Below are 21985 nucleotides of genomic sequence, written 5' to 3' on the forward strand. Positions count from 1 at the left end.
AAATTGACCTGAAATGATAAGTTATTTAATTGACAATAACAATTTTAGTAGAAACAGATAAATTATAATGATGTCTTTCCCTATAGTGGTTCAATGCACAGAGAAAGACGCAAATTTTTAAGGTCTGCACTGAAAGAATTGGCTACTGTCCTCTCTGATCAACCTGGCTTGCTAGGTCCGAAGGTAATTGATTTAATTCTTACTTTAACTACAGGTGTGTCATATTAAAATGAAAAATTCTATGTGAAATTTTACTAAGATTTGATTTCTTAACTATAGGTGTGCCATATTAAAGCTAAAAAAATATTCTCCATGGGAAATTGTACTGAAATTTGAAATTTTACTAAAACATATTTAACTGAGAATGAATTTGCTTACTTGACACTCATATATCACACCTTCCTCCATTTTTCTCACTTCTTACTTATATGTGTACTTCCTTGATACATATCTCCAAGTTTTCTTCTGTGTTTTCATTTTTGTCTTTTGAACTTGATTTTATCTGTTCTTGCCAGTGACTTTTCACTTAGAGAAAGATTATGAGCAGGTTTTACTTTTAATCTTGACATGAGAATAAGCAATGTTGTTTATTTTTTTTAATTAGGCACTTTTTGTTTTTATGGCATTATCCTTTGCCCGTGATGAAATTATCTGGTTACTTCGTCATGCAGATAACATGCCAAAGAAGAGTGCAGATGACTTTATAGACAAGTAAGTTAAGCAACATTTAAAAAGTTGTTTTTTTAAATATTTTGATGTGTGGGATGTGGAACTTGGGAACTTGGAGTTAAATTATTTTGAAAGACCTTTTTAAGGGCTTTTCATATTTCATAATAAAGGAATATTTGTAATATATCATTAGATGATATGAATTAGAATGCAGAGTCAACTTAGCTTAATATTAGGGCTTTTAATGTTTCCTTTCTAATACCCTAGGTGGTCATAAATTCTTACTTGTTTTCTTGCTATAATCAGTAATATTTCTTTTGGAATTCACTTTTTAAGATGACACAAAAATTTAAATAATCCTTACAAAGTAAAATTGCAGCCTGCAACCAAGTGTGTGATTTGAAATGTCTTTGTCATTTTAGTCCAGTCTTCCAATAGGAGTTAGATAAACAAAGCAGAGAAATAAGCGCATACAGAAAAATCTTATTCCTAATTCTCTAATCTTCTTTTTTTGTGATTTCTTTTTGTAATAATGTAATTTATGAGATACCCTAATTTTATTTTCATATTGGGTTTTCCTTTATCTACTTTTTAAGTCATAGCTGTTGTGCTGTTTTTTTTATTTTTGCTTTCCATCATGGAAATGTGTTTAGAAAGTAATTGACATAAAATGATACTTAGCAGTGCTTTTTCTAAGAAAAAAAACTTCTTGTAGTAATACCAAAGGCATTTTATATTTTCCTTGATAATGATGAATTTATTTTTTGAAATACTTTTCTTGAATTTTTTAAAAAGGCACATTGCTGAATTAATATTTTACATGGAAGAGCTTAGAGCACATGTAAGGAAATACGGACCTGTAATGCAGAGGTATTATGTGCAGTACCTTTCTGGCTTTGATGCTGTTGTTCTCAATGAACTTGTGCAGGTAAAAACCGCATCATGCTATTTTCCCTGTTGTTCTTTCCTTCCCTCCTTTCTAGTAACTGATTTGTTTGCTCAGTATAATGTAATGCCAAGTGGTGGAGATACAAATGTAAGTCATTGTCATATCTTGTCACGGGGATCCTCATCTAGAGGGGAGATAACACTTAGTTGTAGTCGAGTGTAATAAGTATTATGCTTTTAAGTGTGTACAAATTTCAAAGTGACCACAATGCAGGGAATAATTTATTTTGTAGTTAGAGGTGTACAGTGACCAGATTATAGAGGGCCTTGCAAAAGAGGAAGATAGTTATAAATCAGATTTACTACTTAGAAAGATCACTCTGGCTCAGTGTGGTTGATGGATTGCTGGGGGCTAAGAAAGGAGCAGAGAAATCGAAGAGAGCTGATGAGAGCCTGAACTTGGTCACTGGCCATGACAATAAAGATGAGATGATGGAGACATTATAATTGATAACCAAGTGTTAGAGGAAAAGTAGAAGATAAATCTTTTGGCACTGTATGTTAGAAGATGACCAGATTTAAAAAAAAAAAATCATCTAGATGTCCTAATTTGATTTTTTTGGTTTCTATAATTTCTTTATTCAGTTTTTTATCTTAATATAAATTTATTTTATATTTATTCCAGATAAGCTAACTGTAAGGAAAATGGGTTTTTTTTTGTTTCATTTTATAAAATCAAGATGTCTAAAGACTTCTAGTAAATTAACATATATTATAAAGAACAGCATGAATTCTCTATAGTCTAAAACTACTGGTTTTCTAGAGGAATAACCATACTTTGATATCCTGATTTTTTTTTTCAAACCTACCTAAAAATGCAAATAAGAAAATAAAAAATTTTTCATGTAATTGTTTACCTTTAATTATATACACCTCATAGGTTACTATCCTGAACTGGTGTATTTTTTCCTGTATCCACTAGATGGAGCTCAGATGCTTTCTGTCTAGAATGTCCGTTAAAAACAGGAATAGAAGAGCTGATTTTATCCCTAAATTTGTTATTACTTTGCTGTACTTTTATTTAAATAGTTACTACTTACGAGATAAACCAGAGGCTTTCGTGCTATCACAATTTAAAAAATAAACCGGACTCCTGGTTTCATGTCATTTTGAAACTTGCTGTGGCTGGTTGGATTAATTAATAAATGTTATAGATTTGTGTTGTATAATATTAAAATTTTAAGTCATTCCATCTCTTTTGGTGTCTTTTATACCAATTGTATTTTAACAATACCAGGAAAATTAATGTTTTATTTTTTTCTGGAATTATAGTAATATTAGTTGAATAATACTAATATTAGTAATTGTCAGATTTATTGATAGTATATTTTACTGCGTCTATGCAACAATTCTCTGAGGTCAGGTATAGTTACCATTTGTTAAAGAAAAAATTTACATAACTTGCTCAGTATCATAGAGTTCATGAATAATAGAGTCAGTATTTGGCTTTAACTACAAAAAAAAGCTCGAGCTTTTTATACCCTCTTCTGTTGTAAAGTACGTGCACGGTGTTTTTAACCATTTACTAGGATTTAAATTTAGAATTAAGATTAACCTGTTAATATAATTCATTGTAATAGGTGTTAAATTTTTTTATTGAGGTAAAATATACATAACATATAATTTTCTATGTTAACCATTTTTAAGTGTACAGTATAGTGAAATTTTGTATATTCACATTGCTGTGTAGGTTTCAAAATTTATTTATGCTTTTTGTGAGCTAAGCATTCACTTCTTAAAAATGTATTATTTGGGATCAACTTCAGATGCAGTTTTTAAGTTACTCATTTTTTTAGCTGACTGGAGGGGGATACTTTGGTCCTAATTTTGTTGAGGTATAATTTACGCACAATAAAAGTCACCTGTTTTCAGTGTACTGTTTGAATTTTGACAACTGTACATTCATGTTACTACCACTACAGTTAAGACATAGAAAGTTTCCGACACTTAAAAGTTTTCTTGTGTACCTTTGTAATTCATTCTCTCTCTAAACCCCAGGCAACCATTCATCTGGTTTTTGTCACTTTTGCCTTTAAAAACATTTTTTCTCATATAAGTGGAATCATATACTATATAATCTGTTGTTTGTGATTTCTTCCAATTAGCATAGTGTTTTGAGATTCATCCATGTTAATGTATGTATCATTTCATTCCTGTTTAAGGCTGAAAAGTATTCCACAGTATGGATATACTAGCTTGTTTATCCATCCACCACTTAATGGACCTATGAATTGTTTCCCCAAGTAGTTGTTTTTAACATTATTTTTTGTTTCTTTTCTTCAGAATCTTTCTGTTTGCCCTGAAGATGAATCGATCATCATGTCCTCTTTTGTTAACACTATGACTTCCCTGAGTGTAAAACAAGGTAAGTCTTCCAAATAAAAGCATATTTTCTCCTAATTAGATTTTCAAATTTGATTATTAAGGAGGGGATTTAACGGTTAATTTTCTAGACTCAGTATTTTTGGACACATTTACTCTGTTCTCTTTTGTCTTAGCTTTGTTTTCTATGAAGAAAAAGCTGCCAAATTGGGTGTGTGATGATGTTTATGAAAATAATGAGAATTATAGCTTGAAATTTCTTATTATTCAGCAGGGGGAAAAAGGCATTTTGTAATAAAAAACAAAAAAACATAATGAAGTATATATGTGGTCCAAGCATCATCTATGACAGTATTTGGTACCACTGATACAATTATGTTTAAAAAAGTGCCAGGCCCTTACATATTATCCTATTTAATTCACATCAGTTTTAGAAACCTGTTGGTATTTTTATTTGGTAGATTTGGAAACTCAAGGTTTGAGAGTTAACCTCTCAGTTATTTAACATGATATGCCCAAGCTCTAACAGGTATTAAGTACTAGCGTAGGGATTTTAAGTTCAGGTCTGTCAATTCCAAAAGTTAATGTTGTATACTTGACTGCCTGTTCATTATTTGAATACTTCGTTCCAACAGATTTGTATGATGTTTTAGTGTTGTAATCTTTAAGTAAAAGATATCCAAAACCTTGAAAATTTCTGAGTAATAAATACATTTTAGTTTAATCAATCTTTATCACACTTAAGTAGTGAAACTGTTGTAAAATTGCCTGGTGATACTTGGTTTATAAAGTGTTACTTTGAGGAGCTTTACCATGCTGTCCAAAGCTTCTGTTTATAGGATTTCTCAAGCTCTATTCTACCTTCTTCAAAATTGGCATGTAAGTACACCAAGAAAGTTTAGGAAAGAAGTATGTACTTTACCCTTCTCTTAGCGTAACTCCCTCCTTATGTCAACATCTTTATAGGATTTGAGTGTCTTCACTGTCTTAGCTATTCAATTATTTTTGTTTTTGTAAGTGTACAGTTTAATAGTGTTTAGTGTATTCATATAGCTGTGCAACCAATTTCCAGAACTTTTTCATCTTGAAAACTGAAACTCCATAGCTATTAAAGAACAACTCCTGATTACCCCTCGCCCCTGACATCTACCATTCTACTTTCTGGTTCTATGAATTTGACTACTCCAGGTACCCATAAGTAGGATCATGCAGTATTCGTCTTTTTGTCACTGACTTATTTCACCAGCATAATGTCCTCAAGGTTCAGCCACAGTATAGCATGTGTCAGAATTTCCTTCCTTTTGAAGGCTGAATAATGTACCACATTTCTTTCATGTATTCCTCTGTCGATGGACATTTGGGTTGCTTCTGCCTTTTGGCTATTGTGAATAATGCTGCTTTGAACATGGTGTACAAATACCTCTTTAAGACTCTGCTTTTAATTCTTTTGTGTATATGGCCGTAAGTGGAGTTGTCTTAGATCTTAAATTTTAAACTGTGATTATATGTTTGTGAAACATTAATTTGTTTTGTAATCTTTTTTCTATTATTGTAGTTGAAGATGGGGAAGTATTTGATTTCAGAGGAATGAGATTAGATTGGTTTAGATTACAGGTAAGAATAACTTAATTTTCATTGTCATTCTGTTTGGGTATTGAATATTTTAGCTAACGTGAAAACACTGTTTAATAAGAAAAAAATTTCATTGTTGTATACCTGTTGAAAAGACTAGTTTTGTGTAACTAACTATAGTTTTTACCTCATAGAAGAAACAGTTTTTTTATTAAGATATAATCAACATATAACATTATATTAGTTTCAGGTTTACAACATGATTCATTCATACATATTGCAACATGATCATAAAAAGTCTAGTTAACATCTGTCACCACACATAGTTAGGAATTTTTTTCTTATGATGAGAACTTTTAAGATCTACTTTCTTAGCAACTTTCAAATATGTAGTACAGTTTTACTGATACAGTCATTGTGCTGTACATGACATCTCCAGGACTTATTTGTTTTATAACTGGAAGTCTGTGCCTTTTGATTACCCTCAGCTATATTGCCCAATTCTGGCTCCCCACCTCTGGCAACCAGCAGTCTGTTGTCTACTATGTGTTTAGAGTTAGGTTTTTGTTATTTTTAACAATTCCACATATAAGTGAGTTCATTTGGTCTTTGACTTTCTGTGTCTGTCTTACTTCACTTAGCATAATGCTTTCAGGGTCCATCCATGTCGTCACACGTGGCAGGATTACCCCATTCTTTTGTTGAATAATATTCCTGTGTGTGTGTGTTTACACCACCATTTCTTCATCTGTTTATCCATTGATTGCCACTTAGGCTATTTCCATGTGTTGGCTGTTGTAAATAGTGCTGCATATGAACTTGGGTTTGTAGATATCTTTTTGAGTTAGTGTTTTCATTTCCTTCAGATAAATATCTAGAAATGGAATTATGGGATCATAGGTAGTACTAATTTTTTTTGAGGAGTCTCCATACTGTTTTCCATAGTGGCTGCATCCATTTACGTTGCCACCAAGAGTGCATGAGGTTTCTCTTTTCACCACATTTTTGCGTTTGTGTTTTTGTTAATAGCTTTTCTAACAGATGTGAGATGACATCTCACTGTGGTTTTGATTTGCATTTCCCTGTTGATTAATGATGTTGAGCACCTTTTCATGTGCTTGTTAGCTATCTAGATGTCTTCTTTAGAAAAGAGCAAGAATAAGCATCCAGCTCACAGGCTGTAGTTTACTATCCCCTGATGTAGTGCTAAAAGCTTCATTTTTCTGAAATGCAGAAATAAGTGATATTAGACCTTAAAAGTTTTCATTTAATATATAACTCACACAGTTTTTAAGTGCTTTTAAAATTCAAGCTTAAAATCTTTGTATAACTGTAAATTTAATGATGAAATTTAATTGCCCCGTAAGTACTTCTAGTAATTATGTGAAAACTGTGGCCCAGTTTGTTCAGTAACTGAATATTTTAAAAATACATATATTTTAAGATAATAATAGTATGTTCTCGGGGCGCCTGGGTGGCACAGCGGTTAAGCGTCTGCCTTCGGCTCAGGGCGTGATCCCGGCGTTATGGGATCGAGCCCCACATCAGGCTCCTCTGCTGTGAGCCTGCATCTTCCTCTCCCACTCCCCCTGCTTGTGTTCCCTCTCTCGCTGGCTGTCTCTATCTCTGTCAAATAAATAAATAAAATCTTAAAAAAAAAAATAATAATAGTATGTTCTCATTATAAGGTGTTAGAATACCCAGAGGTAAAGTAGAAAATGAAAGTTTGGGGGCGCCTGGGTGGCTCAGTCGTTAGGCGTCTCCCTTTGGCTCAGGGCGTGATCCTGGAGTCCTGGGATCAAGCCCCATGTCAGGCTTCTCTACTGGGAGCCTGCTTCTTCCTCTCCCACTCCCCCTGCTTGTGTTCTCTCTCTCGCTGGCTGTCTCTCTGTCAAATAAATTAATAAAATCTTAAAAAAAAAAAAAGGAAGAAAATGAAAGTTTGTACTTTTCCCAGTTTCATACCTAAAATACTCACTTTTAGTAAGTGATTTATATCCTTTTAGGTGTTCAAACAGTAAATGGAATTATACTATATACACCCATGGTTCTGCAACTTAAATTAATTTTTATTTGTTTAATTCAAAAGTGAAAATATAACCAATATGTGTTGGTGGAAGAGATTTTTAGATCAATGCAGTCTCAGGAAGGACTCCTAGGAGGAGTGTACTTTTCTGGCAGTCTGCTTAGTTCCATGATGTAATTTTGCTCTTGGGTTCTTTCCTTCCAGCCTCAGAATACACAGGCATTTTTCTCTCTCTTGTTCTTTGTTCTATGGTTGTGTACTTTGGAGATGATTTTATAAATGGGGCTGCAAGTATTAAGTAACTTGCCTGAGGTTGCAGAGTTGGTTAGAGGGAAATCAGGAAAGAATACTTAAAACACCACCACCCCAAAATATTAAATGTGTATATATAATAGGTTGTTTTCTTACTATTAAAAATAAAGTTTAGAAATTAATATTTCTTTGTTTTAACAAAAGGTGTGAAACAATGTAGAAGTAGAACATAGAAAATGAAAATAAAAGTGAAATTGCTCTGCTACAGAGTATAGACATTTAAAATTTTGAAAGTCACTCATTGTCAAAAAGCTTGAGTCTCCTGCTGTCAGTTTGTGCGAGTGCCTAAACCAACATTTGGGTTCAGAAAATTTTAGAGATTTAGGTACATTTCAAATTTACCCTTATTAAATACTTTCAGGATTATTAACTCATTCGAAGGATTCACTTGAGAATTTAGCCGTGTTTAGTCATACGGTGGAATATAAAGTGTGTAAGCATTAAGAATGTAGAAGTGATATATCCCTCTGTTAAGTTTTTTCTAAATTTTTATGAGATAATTATATCATCTGCTATCTGAGTCTGTCATGTGTTGTATTCTTGCTTTTATTAGGTTGCTAGGGCTGCCATAACAGAGTACCAAAGCTAGTAGCTTAAACAACAGAAATTTATTATTTTATAGTTCTGGAGGCTAGAAGTCCTAAAACAAGGTGTCAGTTGGGTTGATTCCTTCTGAGGGCTATGAGGGAAAATCTGTTCCAGGCTTTTTTCCTAGCTTCTGGTGATTGGCTGGCAATCTTTGATGTGTTTTGGCTTGTAGATGAGTTACTGTAATGGCATTGTCCCTGTCTCTCTTCATACAATCTTTTGTGCATATCTCTCTGTCCAAATTTTTCCTTTTTTATAAGGATTCCAATCATATTGGATTAGGGTCCACTCTAATGACCTCATTTTTAACTTGATTGCCTCGTAAAGACCCTGTTTCCAAATAAGGTCATATTCTGAGATACTGCGGACTATGACTTCAACATATTTTTTGTGGACACAATTTAACCCATAATATTGCTCAAAATCATGACTGAGACTTACAGTCACTTTCTACTGTGTAACTCTTAATTTTTAGTGACAGTGCGGCAGAGTATACCAAGGAAGAAAACGGTGGGACAGGGACGCCCGGGTGGCTCAGCCATTAAGCGCCTGCCTTTGGCTCAGGTCATGTTCGAGCCCCGCATTGGGCTCCCTGCTTGGTGGGAGCCTGCTTCTCCCTCTCCCACTCCCTTTGCTTGTGTTCCCTCTTTCGCTGTCTCTCTCTGTCAAATAAATAAATAAAATCTTTAAAAAAAATCAACAACAACAACAACCACGAAAAAATGGTGGGACAACTAAGCCAGAGAAGTCTTGTCTGAGGGAAAGGGTAAAAGTGCAAGTTGTGAGGCAGTAGTTAGAATCTAGAACATTAGCATAGGTGATGAAGAACAGGTCAACAGTGAAGGTTCCACACCTACAGACTAGGCCATAGGATACAGGAGATAAAATATTGAGCAGTATTATATAATCTGTAGAGGAGTACAGATCCTTTTTTAAGGATGTTATAAATCTGGCTGTGGAGACAGGCATTAAAGATAAGGAAAAATTAAATAACAGTTAAAAAATTAAGAGATTAACTTAAAAGATGCCACCGACAGAATATGATTATAAACTAACTATAGTTTTCTTAGAAGGGTGAAAGCTTTTTTAAAGTTGGAATTGCTAATAATTATTTTATAGAGAAAGCATCATTTTGCCCAGACATTGAAAGATGGGTAGAAATTAAATAGAAAAATAGCTTACACAGGAAAAGGGCGAACAATGAGGAAAGGGCAAGTGAAGAGACTTTTTAATGTTAAATATTAACTACAAGCAGGAACAAATCTCCACAAGAGAGATGAATGATCTGACTAATCAGTCATCAGAGGGGATAAGAGCTCAGTATAAGCACGTGGCCAGACAGAGGGATATTGTTCTCTAGATATCAGTAATTCTTGAGTAGAGGAGGGCCAGAGGATAAGCCTTTCGGAGAATTTTATAATTGCTTTATGTCTCCCCTGGAGTCCTATCCAATTTGATCCTAAGGTCATTTGGTCTTATATGGGTCATTTTGATCTTTCTCCTTTTTTCTAATCTGTAAAGAAGAATTCTTTCTCCATGTATTCTTTGTCATTTTTTTTTTTCCTACTTCCTAAGGCATCTTGTTCCCTTAATGTATTCCAGTAGTCTCTTAATTATCTTTGGTCACTTTCATTTATCTTCTTCCCTTCTGTCATCAGATTTACTTGGGTTGTTCTTATACTTTTATTTAAACCTGTTTTTTTTTTATAACCTGTTTCTCCCTTCATTGTTGTTAATTATTTCCGGTGAGTGTTTTAAATGAAATTATCTCATTTTGTTACCATCTATTTCATCTGAAATTATTTCCACAGTGATATTTTAATTCAGGATTTTTGAAATGAGGGTCAATTAATAGAAGTCTTTATTGAGTTCCTGGCCACAGATGTGGTTCCTCTTTATACTCTAAAGCTGATTAAAGATAAATTAAACTTCAGTTAGACTTAGTTTGTAATATATACCTTGAGTATACCTTGCCATTAGAGTATTGCCCTCATTAATCTTCATTCATTCAAAAACAACAAAATATAACTGTTTTCTCTGTGGTGTTTCTGTGTTAGTGAATGGTAACCATCCATATTGTGGCCCCTTGCCATTGTAGGGATGAGATTTGATTTTTATCCAATTTACAAGGAAATAATTATTAATCTCTCTGTTTCGTGGAAGCTGGGAGAAGACATGGAGCCCCTGCGTCAGAGACACAGGACTTAATTATTCGCTGCACAGGAAGCAGCATGAGCATCAACATATGTGTATCATTTTTTCCCTTGCTTCCATGACCCATTGTGGGAGGCCCAGAGGAACCCAGATGAATGCTATGTATGCAGTATTTGTGTTACAGCTAAGGAACACCGAATTTGATGAACCCTCTGTTGTATCAACAGTAAGCATATTAGCTCCTTGATGCAGAGGTAGATATTGCTTCATTTCCTCAAGTTTGGTAGCTGCAAATAACAACCCTGAGAAATGGCCCGAGTAATGAGTGCTCTGGGCCTTGAGTTCTTGGCATATTGAGAATGTGTAGGCACACATGAGATCCATGAAGTAGTATCTCCCAAAACCAGAATCTTGGCCGTCATTCATAATTCTTCTTTTGCCCACCATATCTGATCTTTTTTCAGATGAAATGCTTTTGAACTACTACCATTGTAGACTAGACCATCATAATCCTGTCTGGATTATTGTCACTACTCCCTCCTAACAGATCTCTGCCTCCTATTCCCTTTCTGTCCACCTTTCCCCAGTTCCCTCCTCCACATACAATAATCTTTCTAAAACAATAATTGGCCACTACACAGAACCTTTAGTTCACCAAGAGGTTTAAATTCTTTAACGTGGTATACAGGGGTCTACATGATCTGGTTGAATCTCTTCTTACACCATTTTCTTCCTCCTCTTTTCACTTTAACTGTAGCCATAGTGAACAGTATTTATTCTGTAGATACTCCTTCTGTTCTTGTTCTGTGCCTTTGTGGAATGCCCACTGTCCATGGACAGGTTTCTCCTCTCTGATTTGGTACCCTTACAGTAGAATTTCTTTTCCTATATACCTGTCCTGATGGTTTTGGTTAAGTTCTGTCACCTTATTGGTCAGCCTACACTAATTTTTACTATCTTCAGTTCTTTTCTAGAATTCATCAATTAGTACTGTGTGTTTTAATTACTATATAATCAAACCTCAGTGATTCAACATGTACCATACTTACTTTCATCTGAGTGTGCCCCATGTATTTTTTCTCTCAAACTAGATTGAAAATTTCTTTTGGTAGAGCTAACTTCACAATTCACTGTTTTATACTTTTAATATCGTAACTTCAGTTCCTTTGGGGTTCTAGGTGAATGACCCATATATTAGATATTTTTATTGGCAGTAGTATTTCAGTTTATTTATTTAAAGAATTTTTTTATAGGAATTTCAAGTTCGATACAGCGTTGACAACTTTAAAAAGGTGATGTTACTGATACAGTGTCAAAATCAACATTAAAAGATTTTCAGTAATGGGATTTTTTTTTCCCTGTAGAATGTCAACGCTGAAATCATCGGTCTTTGCTTAAACTGCTTATGTTTACTTTCACAGGCATACACTAGTGTTTCTAAGGCTTCACTTAGCCTTGCAGATCACAGAGAACTTGGAAAGATGATGAATACAATAATTTTTCATACAAAGATGGTAGATTCCTTGGTGGAAATGTTGGTGGAAACATCAGATCTCTCCATATTTTGGTATGTGGTAATTTTTTTAAATCAAGTTGAAATTTTTAGTATCCAAAGATAACTTTGTTGATTGTTTTTATGTTAGTGTCATCCTTGAGACCATTCAGTAATAGACTCTTAAGAATAAAGGGAATGACAACTTGCTAACAAAAGGAAGTCTACCAAGTAGGAATCGTATGTCTTTTTTTTTTTTTTAATTCTCTGTAAGAGCAACTCTTACTGTTGTGAATATATTTTTACACCTTTTTTTGAGGAGATAAAAAATAGTCACTTCAGATTGCCTTAAGGCCCTCTTTTGCATCATTAGATTAAAGGAAAAAAGTGAATCAGGGTCAAGTAGAGCAAATGTTGGAAATTAAATAACAAGTAATTTCACTCTGCAGTAAGTAGATATTAATATTATGATGATGTTGTAACTACTTCCACTATTGTGCTCTGTTTTCTTTTGCTCATGCTATCATAGCCTCTTTAGTTATTTTCTTTCCTGTCTTTCTCCCCACATAATGTGGTCCTTGAAGGAAGGTCAGGTTTTTGTTCTTTTAGTATCTAACATAGTAGGTACTTAATAAATGTTTGAATGAATAAGTGAACTTGATTGTGATCAGACTAATAAACAGTGGGACCACATTTACAAGTATTCTGGCTCCAAAGCTGTGCAGTATCAACTCTGTCTGCTTCTTGGCTTTTTTTCCTGTATGGAAGCTGTTTGGAGTAACCTAGTATGTCCCTTTATTTCTACAATGCTGAGGTAATCTCAGTGGATAGTGATGATAGTTTCTGTGTATTGAGAAGCTATCATTATGAATAGCTTCTCATTTTTATTTTGGAAGATACCCCAGTCCACACTGATTTGGGCAGTTTTTTAGGATAGCTTTAATTAGCAGTATTGCAAAAGAAATCCAAACCACCAGACAGGGAAGGCATGAGAGGTTTCTTAAAGAAACTTCTGAAACACAATATATCACTGAAACACATGTCAAATTTGCAAGAATTTTAAGATTATTTGGAACCCTATACTATTGTTTGACTTGGAAAGAAAATGAAACATTTTATGTTTACATATATTTGAGCTACAGAAAGGTTCCTATTGGTAAAAGAAGGCTACTGCAATTAAAAAGTCCTCTTCCCTTTCCTTAGAAATAAAAATACTTCGAATAATGTTTAAAGTGTTTATTTTGTCTGTTACATCCAGTATAAAGACATGTTTACTACTCTGGTTGTCTTACTATTCCAAAATGTATGATATTTTATTGACTCATTATTTTATGTTTAATATCTCCTAAATCGGGAGGTAATTTAAAATTGATGGTGCATCATTGTTTAATTGACAGTGTTTTTCTTTCTTAGTGGTACATAAAATAGTGGTGTTTCTTACAATTGATAGTGACTTGCCTTTGATAAAATTTGGTAGTGTGAGATTTGAATGTCATATATTCTTATGCCATAGGTAAGTTTTCTTTTAATTTTTTATTTTAAAACTTGTTACTATTACACAAATAATATTTTTATTACTCTGTAATGATTGTTGTTGTATAAAAGATACTCTGGAAAAATGACTACTCTCTTCTTAAAGGAATAAAGGCTACCAGTTGATAACTTTAATTCACTGAAGTCAAATTAAATTAACTAAGTACGGTATCATAAAATTTTTAACTATAAAAATGGTGATTCTAATTTTTAATTTGTTTCCCTATATAGTTTTTATAGTCGTGCTTTTGAGAAGATGTTTCAACAGTGTTTGGAGTTACCCTCTCAGTCAAGATATTCAATTGCATTTCCACTACTTTGCACTCATTTTATGAGTTGCACACATGAACTGTGTCCAGAAGAGGTAATTTCAGGGTAGTACTGTGATTTATATGATATGCAGAATACACTAGACCAAACATGTAGCTGGCTAGATTTCACAGAGTCACAGTTACCTAATCTAGCTTCCTACCTAATTTCTCTCTATGCAGAATCAGAACAATGTTTGAATAGATTAAAATAGATGTAGTGCTTATTTGCATGGATGGATAAATGCACATACATATTTTTAAGAACATACCATAGAGTCACTTAGAATTACATTTATTTAAATGGTGGGTCAGGTATTCATATTTATGGTAAAGTTCCATAGAGTAATTGATTTTGTATGCTTACTTTTTCTCTTAAACTATTATTGAAAAGAGTTGAAAATTGAATGTACAGATTACTGACTGTAAACATAAACATGTCAAAGAGGAATTTCACTGACTTGTTAATATGATAGATATAGTAAACAAAATTAACATTATTAGTATTTGTAAGACATACAGGCACACATAGTTATTAAATAATTGAACTACTCAGTAGTTTTATCAATAATAAGTATCAATATTCTCAGTATTCTTCTAATCTTTAAAGAAGAGATGTCACTTTGTAAGGGTGGTAAGACTATATATTAAAATTAAATGGTCCATTTCTTCATAGTTTAACTTAGTGTTGAATCCCTTTACTTAGAACTACAGAACTTGGAGAAAAGAAACTGACAAATAGCAGGAGCATTATTAATGTCTTTAAGCATTAGTAACATCTGTTGCAGATTGTATTCCAGCAGTGCATTGGAAGCAGACTCTGAGAGAGGTTAGCCTGTAGGAAGTTTAGTAGGGACTGCTTTTAGGATTATTACCTGTGAGGATATCAACACCACCAAATTTAATACTTTCATGAAGTTTTTGGATATAATAGATTTTATCCTCAAGCTTTATACCTAAGATAAACTATTAATTTTTTCCTCATAATCATCCTTCCCGTTAAATTACCCATGAAGTATCCTGTTAATTTTATTTGTCTGGTTTCATTTCTTGAATCCGTCTTCTACTTTCCATTGTTTACTTCACTCTTGTAGCTCAAATTTGCAATACTCTTCATATGTACTCCTAAATAGTCCTAAATAGCTTTCCTGTCTTCAGTATTTCTGCCTTTAAGACTATCTACTACAGTGCCACCAGAGTGTGTCTTTCCTTCTTGAAGAATCCTCAGTGATTGATTGTCTCTTGCATATGGAGAAAGTAAAAATTTCTCACCCAGGCATTTAAATCTTCAACAATTTGCACTCTACTCCGATTCCTTTTTTTTCTTTTAAAAAACTGATTAAAATCTATTATATATATATACGTATATATATATATATATACGTGTATATATATATATATATATACACGTATATATATATAATGTTATATATATGACAGAAAAATGCACCATTTAAATTATTTTTAAATGTGCAGTTCAGTACATTATTTACTTTCACAGTGTTGTGGAACCACCACTACTATCCATTTCCAAAACCTTTGTCATCCAAGCAGAACCTTTATAATCATTAAGTAGTAATTTCTCATTCCTCCAACGCTTGGTATCCTCTAGTCTGTTTTCTGTCTCTAAAAATTTGGCTATTCTAGGTGGTTTATATAGGTGGAACCATGTAATATTTGCCTTTTTGTGTCTGGCTTATTTCACTTAGCGTATTTCTGATGTTTTTATCTCTACCCCAGACTTTTCAGATCTAGATTTTCTGGATATTCTGCTACAGGTTAGGTATTTTTAACCATGTGAAATGTAACATGTCCAGAGTAGAACTGTCGATTCTCTGCATGTTACCCCATCACCATCCTTTGAAGCTTTTTCTGCCTTTTGGCTTTATCTATATCCAAACTCCAACCACTTCTCATCCTTGTCAAAGCCACATCTTTTTTCCTGCATTATTATTGTAGTCTCCTAAGTGGTCTCTCTGCTTCTGACATTGTTCTCCTAAAATCTGTTCTTATTACTGTAACCTGAGGCTGAGGCAGATCATGGAGAGACTTTACTTTTGTTTTTCATCCAGTCTCAACATTTCTGAGTCACTGAAGGATAATAGTAATACCAGAATTGTATTTTAAATAAGTCTAGTAAATTTGAAGAAATGCTAATTCAGTGTTTTGTTTTGTTTTAGGAATAAGTGATAGCAAGGGATATGTTTCATCTTTCAGGAGTCAGAATGTGGTTAAATAAAACCCTAAATGTTTATAATTTGAAATCTTTCCTCAAGTAAAGTGAGCCAGTATTTAATTGTATCTGGCCTGAAGATTCCTTTTGGTTTGGCTTCCTCTTAAAATTTTCAAGGGCATTTAGAATAAAATACATTAAAGTATCATGATAGATCTAGGAATAGTTACTTTAGGTGTTTAAGAATTTTTATATTCTTATATATTACATTTATTTTAGCAGCATAGAAATACCATATGTAAACTGTATATTTGTTACATAATTATGGAAGATCCGGTAAGGTAAACTTCCAAAAATTTATCTTTTTATAAAGTATTACAGATGTGTAGTGCAAAATTTTATGGCATTATATACTCAACATTCTAGTTACCATTGACAAAAAAAACCTGTTCAATTATTATGATAGCCACCAAAACTAATAAGATACAGAATCCTGTAGAGAGAGATGCATTTGAGTGAGTGTATGTCTACATATACGTATCTCATCTCCTAAAAATTAAATACAATGTTCTTTTTTTCCCCTTGTTGAGTTCAGAAAATGTATGGTCAGCTTTTTTTCTTTTCTGGGTTAGAGAGTTTGATTTTAGGGAGTTGAGTGCCTTGTGAATTTCTTTGTTTTACTGACCTGATTTCCAACAATTTTAATTAAATATTTAAGCTTTTCTGTTTATATACTACCAAGTTATTTGTTATGTCAAGATCTTTATATATATATATATATATGTATATATAGTACATATATGTGTGTATGTGTGTATGTATCAGTTAAGATTAGAAAACATAAATGTGTCTTTTACATCCTCTGTTTGATAGTTAGTATTTAAGATTCAGATGTAGGACCTTGTAAAAATTGAAAGTTAATAGTTTTTCATGTTAAAGAAAGTACTGGTACTCTAAGATTCCTCCAGTCATACTTTACTTGTAGAGTCACCAAATACTTTATGTCAACTGTGTAAATACAGTATGGTAGGTTAGTTGTTCCAAGAGATAGAAGCAATCTAGAACATTCCTTACCCCCACTCCTCAGTGTACAATAGACTTTAACTTTATTTTCCATGTTTATTTAAAAAGTATTTTAATTCAAACTACTTTCTTATAACTTTTATTATTGTTGATATTATTCTCCTTTGACAGCGACATCATATTGGAGATCGCAGTCTTTCCTTATGTAATATGTTCTTGGATGAAATGGCCAAACAAGCTCGAAATCTCATCACTGATATTTGCACAGAACAGTGTACTCTTAGTGACCAGGTAATAATTCACATGTTTCCTTACAGACAGGAAGTTTGTGTATGAAGTCAAGAAAATTAACTGTGTTAGCCTGTTATTTTTTAAATTTTCTGTCTTTTTTGTTGAACTCTTAGTAAATCTAATTATTTCTGATAAAACTCCATTTTTAGGTTTTTAAAAATTTGCCACTGTCTTTAGGATTTCTTACTGTTTAAAGTCCAACATGTAGCTTGGCATTCAGATCCCTTCCTCATAGCTCGAACTATCTGCTTCACCCTGCACTTGATGCTTTACCACCTAGTAGCTCTCACTAAATGCTGAACTTTTCCTTCCAGTAAAATATTCTCATTCTTTGCTTGCCTAGTCTGTTTTTACTTATCCTTTAAACTTGTGCTTAGATAATAACTTCCTTATGAATTTTCCTTCACAAAAGATTTACCTATATCTTTTTTTTACCAAGCTGTGTGAGCCCCCTGAGCCAGCTAGGTAAACTACATCTCACTTATACCTCTGTTCTTAGTGCTAGATGGTATTTGCTACATTGTCTGGATTCAACTAAGGTTTGCTTAAATTGTTAATGTTTTTTCAAAATAATTGGTGTAATGTATGATTTCATTTCTTTTTAAATTTAGTTGCTACCCAAGCATTGTGCCAAAACCATTAGTCAAGCAGTGAATAAGAAGTCAAAAAAACAGACTGGTAAGAAAGGGGAACCTGAAAGGGAAAAACCAGGAGTTGAGAGTATGAGGAAAAACAGGCTGGTAGTGACCAAGTAAGCCACCCACTTTTATTATATCTTTTTGTTACAGATAGAAGAAGTTTTTCATTTTTTGTATGGCATTAGTACTGAGGGAATGCTAGTAATTGTAAATTCTTCATTTCTCAGTCATTTATTATTATTATTATTATTATTATTATTATTATTATTATTATTATTTTACCTTTGTGAACTTGAATAGTGTTTATTTCCAAAATACAGATTTTGGATTTTTGAAGAAAATTCATGTTAATAGGTAATATTTGTCTTTATATACTGCATACTAAAGGCCAAGAATCTGTCTAAAAATTGCAGGGGTACGCTATATAAGCAATCTGTAGTTTTCCATTTATTTAAAGTCAGATAGCCTGAGACTTTATTTTGGCATGTGTTATATTAGAACAAAATCACTTTTAAAGTGGATCTGTTAGACTAGATATTATTAAGAATTGTGTGTTTCTTTGGAGGGTAGGCATTGGTGGGGAATAATGTATAAACATTTGTTTTGTTTAAAGTAAATCTCCTGCTTACTGGCTTATTTTATGTTGAGCAAGATATTTGCTATTTTGTAGACAACTTTCTTCCTCCAGTACAGAAAGTACAGCACGATTTGGAAATGATTATCTTTATGAGCATGTAATAAGCTCTTACTTGTATATTAAATCAGTGTAGTCATTATCATCTGAATGGAGAAACAAATGAGTGATACTGTCTTTTGAAAACTGCTCTCATGTTAGTGATATCCTTAAAGATTTTGAACTTGTCAGTTTGGGAAAGAAAAATACTGAATTCTGTAATTATTATCCCCAAATAAGGTCTGATATGTTTATAAAAGTAATTTTGTATTGCTATGATGAAATGTTGAACATTCTACTTACTTATTAATATTTTTTCAGCCTTGATAAATTGCACACTGCACTTTCTGAGTTGTGTTTCTCTATAAATTACGTACCAAACATGGTGGTTTGGGAACATACCTTTACCCCACGAGAATATTTGACTTCTCATCTGGAAATCCGTTTTACTAAGTAAGAAAGAATATGAACTATTTTTGTTTGTTCAGTTAATGAGTTTGTTATGTTCTTCATATGCATACAGTGTTTGTTTTTATGAGGAAAAGTATTAGTAGAACTGATATAGTATCAAGAATAATGAATGGGGTAGCATAGAGAATAGTGAACTGGGAATTACTTAAATTACTCAGATTCTTGTCTCATACTTGTTATTAACTAGTTGTAACACTGGACAAGCCAGTTAATCTCTGTGAGCCTTAGGTTCCTTATAAGCAAAATGGGAAGCTTGGAGCAAATCGGTGTATTTCAGCTGACAGGTAGCAAACCAAGTAGGGTCATGAAATCAGTGTAAAAGGTTGTAGTCAACATTTAAAAAAAGGAAGAAGCAGCAGGGAAGGAAAAGAAACAGGGAAGAATGAAAAAATCCATGCACTGCATGTAGTGAGTATAAATACTGCTCTATGAACCTCTTCATTTATACATAATGTATGTATGTACTGAGTCGTGATACATATCTTTTAGTTGGTTACAGTTAAATGTTTGAAAACATCAGGACTAGATGAATTCTTATCTTTTCTGAATTCAAATGTATCCTCTGAGGCCAGTAGAATTCTAGACTCTTGAGGCATTCCTAATTAGAGTTTTATAAGTCATATATGTTTCTTGAAATCATATTGCATGTGATACCAGAAACCTTTCAATTTTATAAATGTTTCTTCAACCTTTTTTCTAAAGTTACACACTTATTTATTAAAGAAAATATTAATTGACTTGAGAAGTTTTTCTTGGAAGGCCTTAGGGCAATTTATAAAACAAAATTTAGCCAAGGATTTTTCAAAGTTTTGTGGTCATTGACAAGTAGTATTTGTACCATATGCTTGACATTGTGTTAAGTACTATAAGTAGTAATGAAATAGTATAAAGCTTAGAGCTATGGTTAGTGAGAAGACTACAACAATTAGAGAACAAGATAGGAGAATATATAAGTGGGCACTAAATTGTGTGTTAAGTCATTGCTTTCCCTAAGTAAGGCAGTGAAACCCAGAAATGGGTTTCCTGACCCATTTCTGACAGTGAAACCCAGAATAGTATTTAGACCGAAGGGATATTATGCACTCTGGTATTTATTATTCTCAACTTGGCTGGGGTTGTTAAGAGTGGTGGGTGGAAGATAGGGTTCACTTTACAGCTCCCTTGTTTTCCTTCTGTATGTAATCTGGTCTGTTAATCCGCAGAGAATCAGATGTTCTTTTGGCAAAACATCTACTTAGTTATCAGGATCAAGGAAAGGCTGTAAGGTTGTTTACCTGGGGAAGATTTTTATGCCAAAACAAATAGCTTGTAGTAGTTTGTTGATTTTGCTGATCACTTGAGCATAATCTTAGGACTTTAGGGGTTATATACAAGGATAGCAGTTATTGCCTTGAGTTGGTCTTCTGGGATTAGTTTCTATTGAAGGGGTTTGTCGTTGTCTTTAAGGATTTATCAGTGCAAACACAAGTTTAAGATCTTTACAAATCTAATGCTTAGGGAGTTTTAAAGATGGTAGATCAGGTAGAAAAGTATTTTCAAAATTTGTGTTTCCTTTTAGGCTTATAGTTTATTGGGATATAAACATAAAGGAACTGTGTTTTATGTGCTGCAAATGATTAAGAAACAATAAAGTTTTTTGTTTGTTGCCTTGTTTTGGCTATCATGCATTTTGTTGAGTGGCAGCACTGTCAGGCAGATGTAGTCTCAAACCCTAGACTCACTACTCCCAAACAGAGTGAACTTACTCAGTTTACTTGAGTTCTGAGCCTTAGGTCTTTTTTTTTTTTTTTTTAATCTGGGAAATGGTGGGTGCTAACTATATCGTAGGGTTATTAAATACGAGGATGATCAATATAAAGCCTAAAAAAACCCTACTGGCACGTAACAGTGCCAGATGAATTTGAGCTATGGATTAAATAGCCCATTGTACTTGCTACAGACAGTGTATCCTGTTAAAGAAATTTTTTAAAACCATCTTTATTGTTAAATCATTTTTAATATTGATGTCCTTAAAACTTTTTAAATCATATTTCTACTTTACTGTGGCTTTTAGGTATTCATTCTTTTTTAAGGTGGTTTCTTTGGAAGATAATAATAGTAATTTCATGTTTTCATAACAAATCGTATTTAAAATTAATGTTATTGCTTATTTAATATTAGAGATCAGTAGGTTGAATGGCCTATTTACATAAATGCAAAAGTCAGTTCTTTTATTCCGCCCCCCCCCTCCCCAGGTCAATTGTTGGAATGACTATGTATAATCAAGCCACACAGGAAATTGCAAAACCATCAGAGCTTCTAACAAGTGTAAGAGCATACATGACTGTACTGCAGTCAATAGAAAACTATGTGCAAATTGATATTACAAGAGTATTTAATAATGTTCTTCTTCAACAAACACAACATTTAGACAGTCATGGAGAACCAACCATTACAAGTCTGTACACAAATTGGTAAGCACATTTAGAAATTTGGAGTGATTAAAAGTTTCTTTGTAATGAACTGCTTAAGGAAGTTGTTTTTTTTATCAGGTGCTCGCTTTTGCTGTCAGTCAACTTATGCAGAAATGTATCCCACAATAGATTTTGAATTAATTTGTGCTTTTTATAAATTTACTTTTTCTCCTTAGGTATTTGGAAACTTTGTTAAGACAAGTCAGCAATGGTCATATAGCTTATTTCCCTGCAATGAAAGCATTTGTGAACTTACCTACAGAAAATGAATTAACATTTAATGCAGAGGAATATTCTGACATATCAGGTGAGTAAAACTATGGCATGTTTTATAGAGTG

At 33.0% G+C, this 21985-nt stretch overlaps 1 protein-coding gene across 1 annotated transcript in view; it reads left to right on the top strand.

Moving 5' to 3' along the window:
* Window positions 1-21985, top strand: part of NCKAP1 (NCK associated protein 1) — a 99612-nt gene that overhangs the window by 48267 nt on the left and 29360 nt on the right. Inside the window, exons 11-22 of the mRNA XM_040643154.1 lie at window positions 87-183; window positions 605-711; window positions 1465-1597; window positions 3901-3982; window positions 5495-5553; window positions 12013-12158; window positions 13848-13980; window positions 17292-17411; window positions 18023-18162; window positions 19044-19175; window positions 21428-21646; window positions 21823-21953. Of these exons, the coding sequence (XP_040499088.1) occupies window positions 87-183; window positions 605-711; window positions 1465-1597; window positions 3901-3982; window positions 5495-5553; window positions 12013-12158; window positions 13848-13980; window positions 17292-17411; window positions 18023-18162; window positions 19044-19175; window positions 21428-21646; window positions 21823-21953 (1499 nt within the window). The remainder of the gene's footprint in view (window positions 1-86; window positions 184-604; window positions 712-1464; window positions 1598-3900; window positions 3983-5494; window positions 5554-12012; window positions 12159-13847; window positions 13981-17291; window positions 17412-18022; window positions 18163-19043; window positions 19176-21427; window positions 21647-21822; window positions 21954-21985) is intronic.

Source organism: Ursus maritimus, unplaced genomic scaffold, assembly GCF_017311325.1.
Source record: "Ursus maritimus isolate PB19 unplaced genomic scaffold, ASM1731132v1 scaffold_1, whole genome shotgun sequence".
Classification (NCBI taxonomy): domain Eukaryota; kingdom Metazoa; phylum Chordata; class Mammalia; order Carnivora; family Ursidae; genus Ursus; species Ursus maritimus.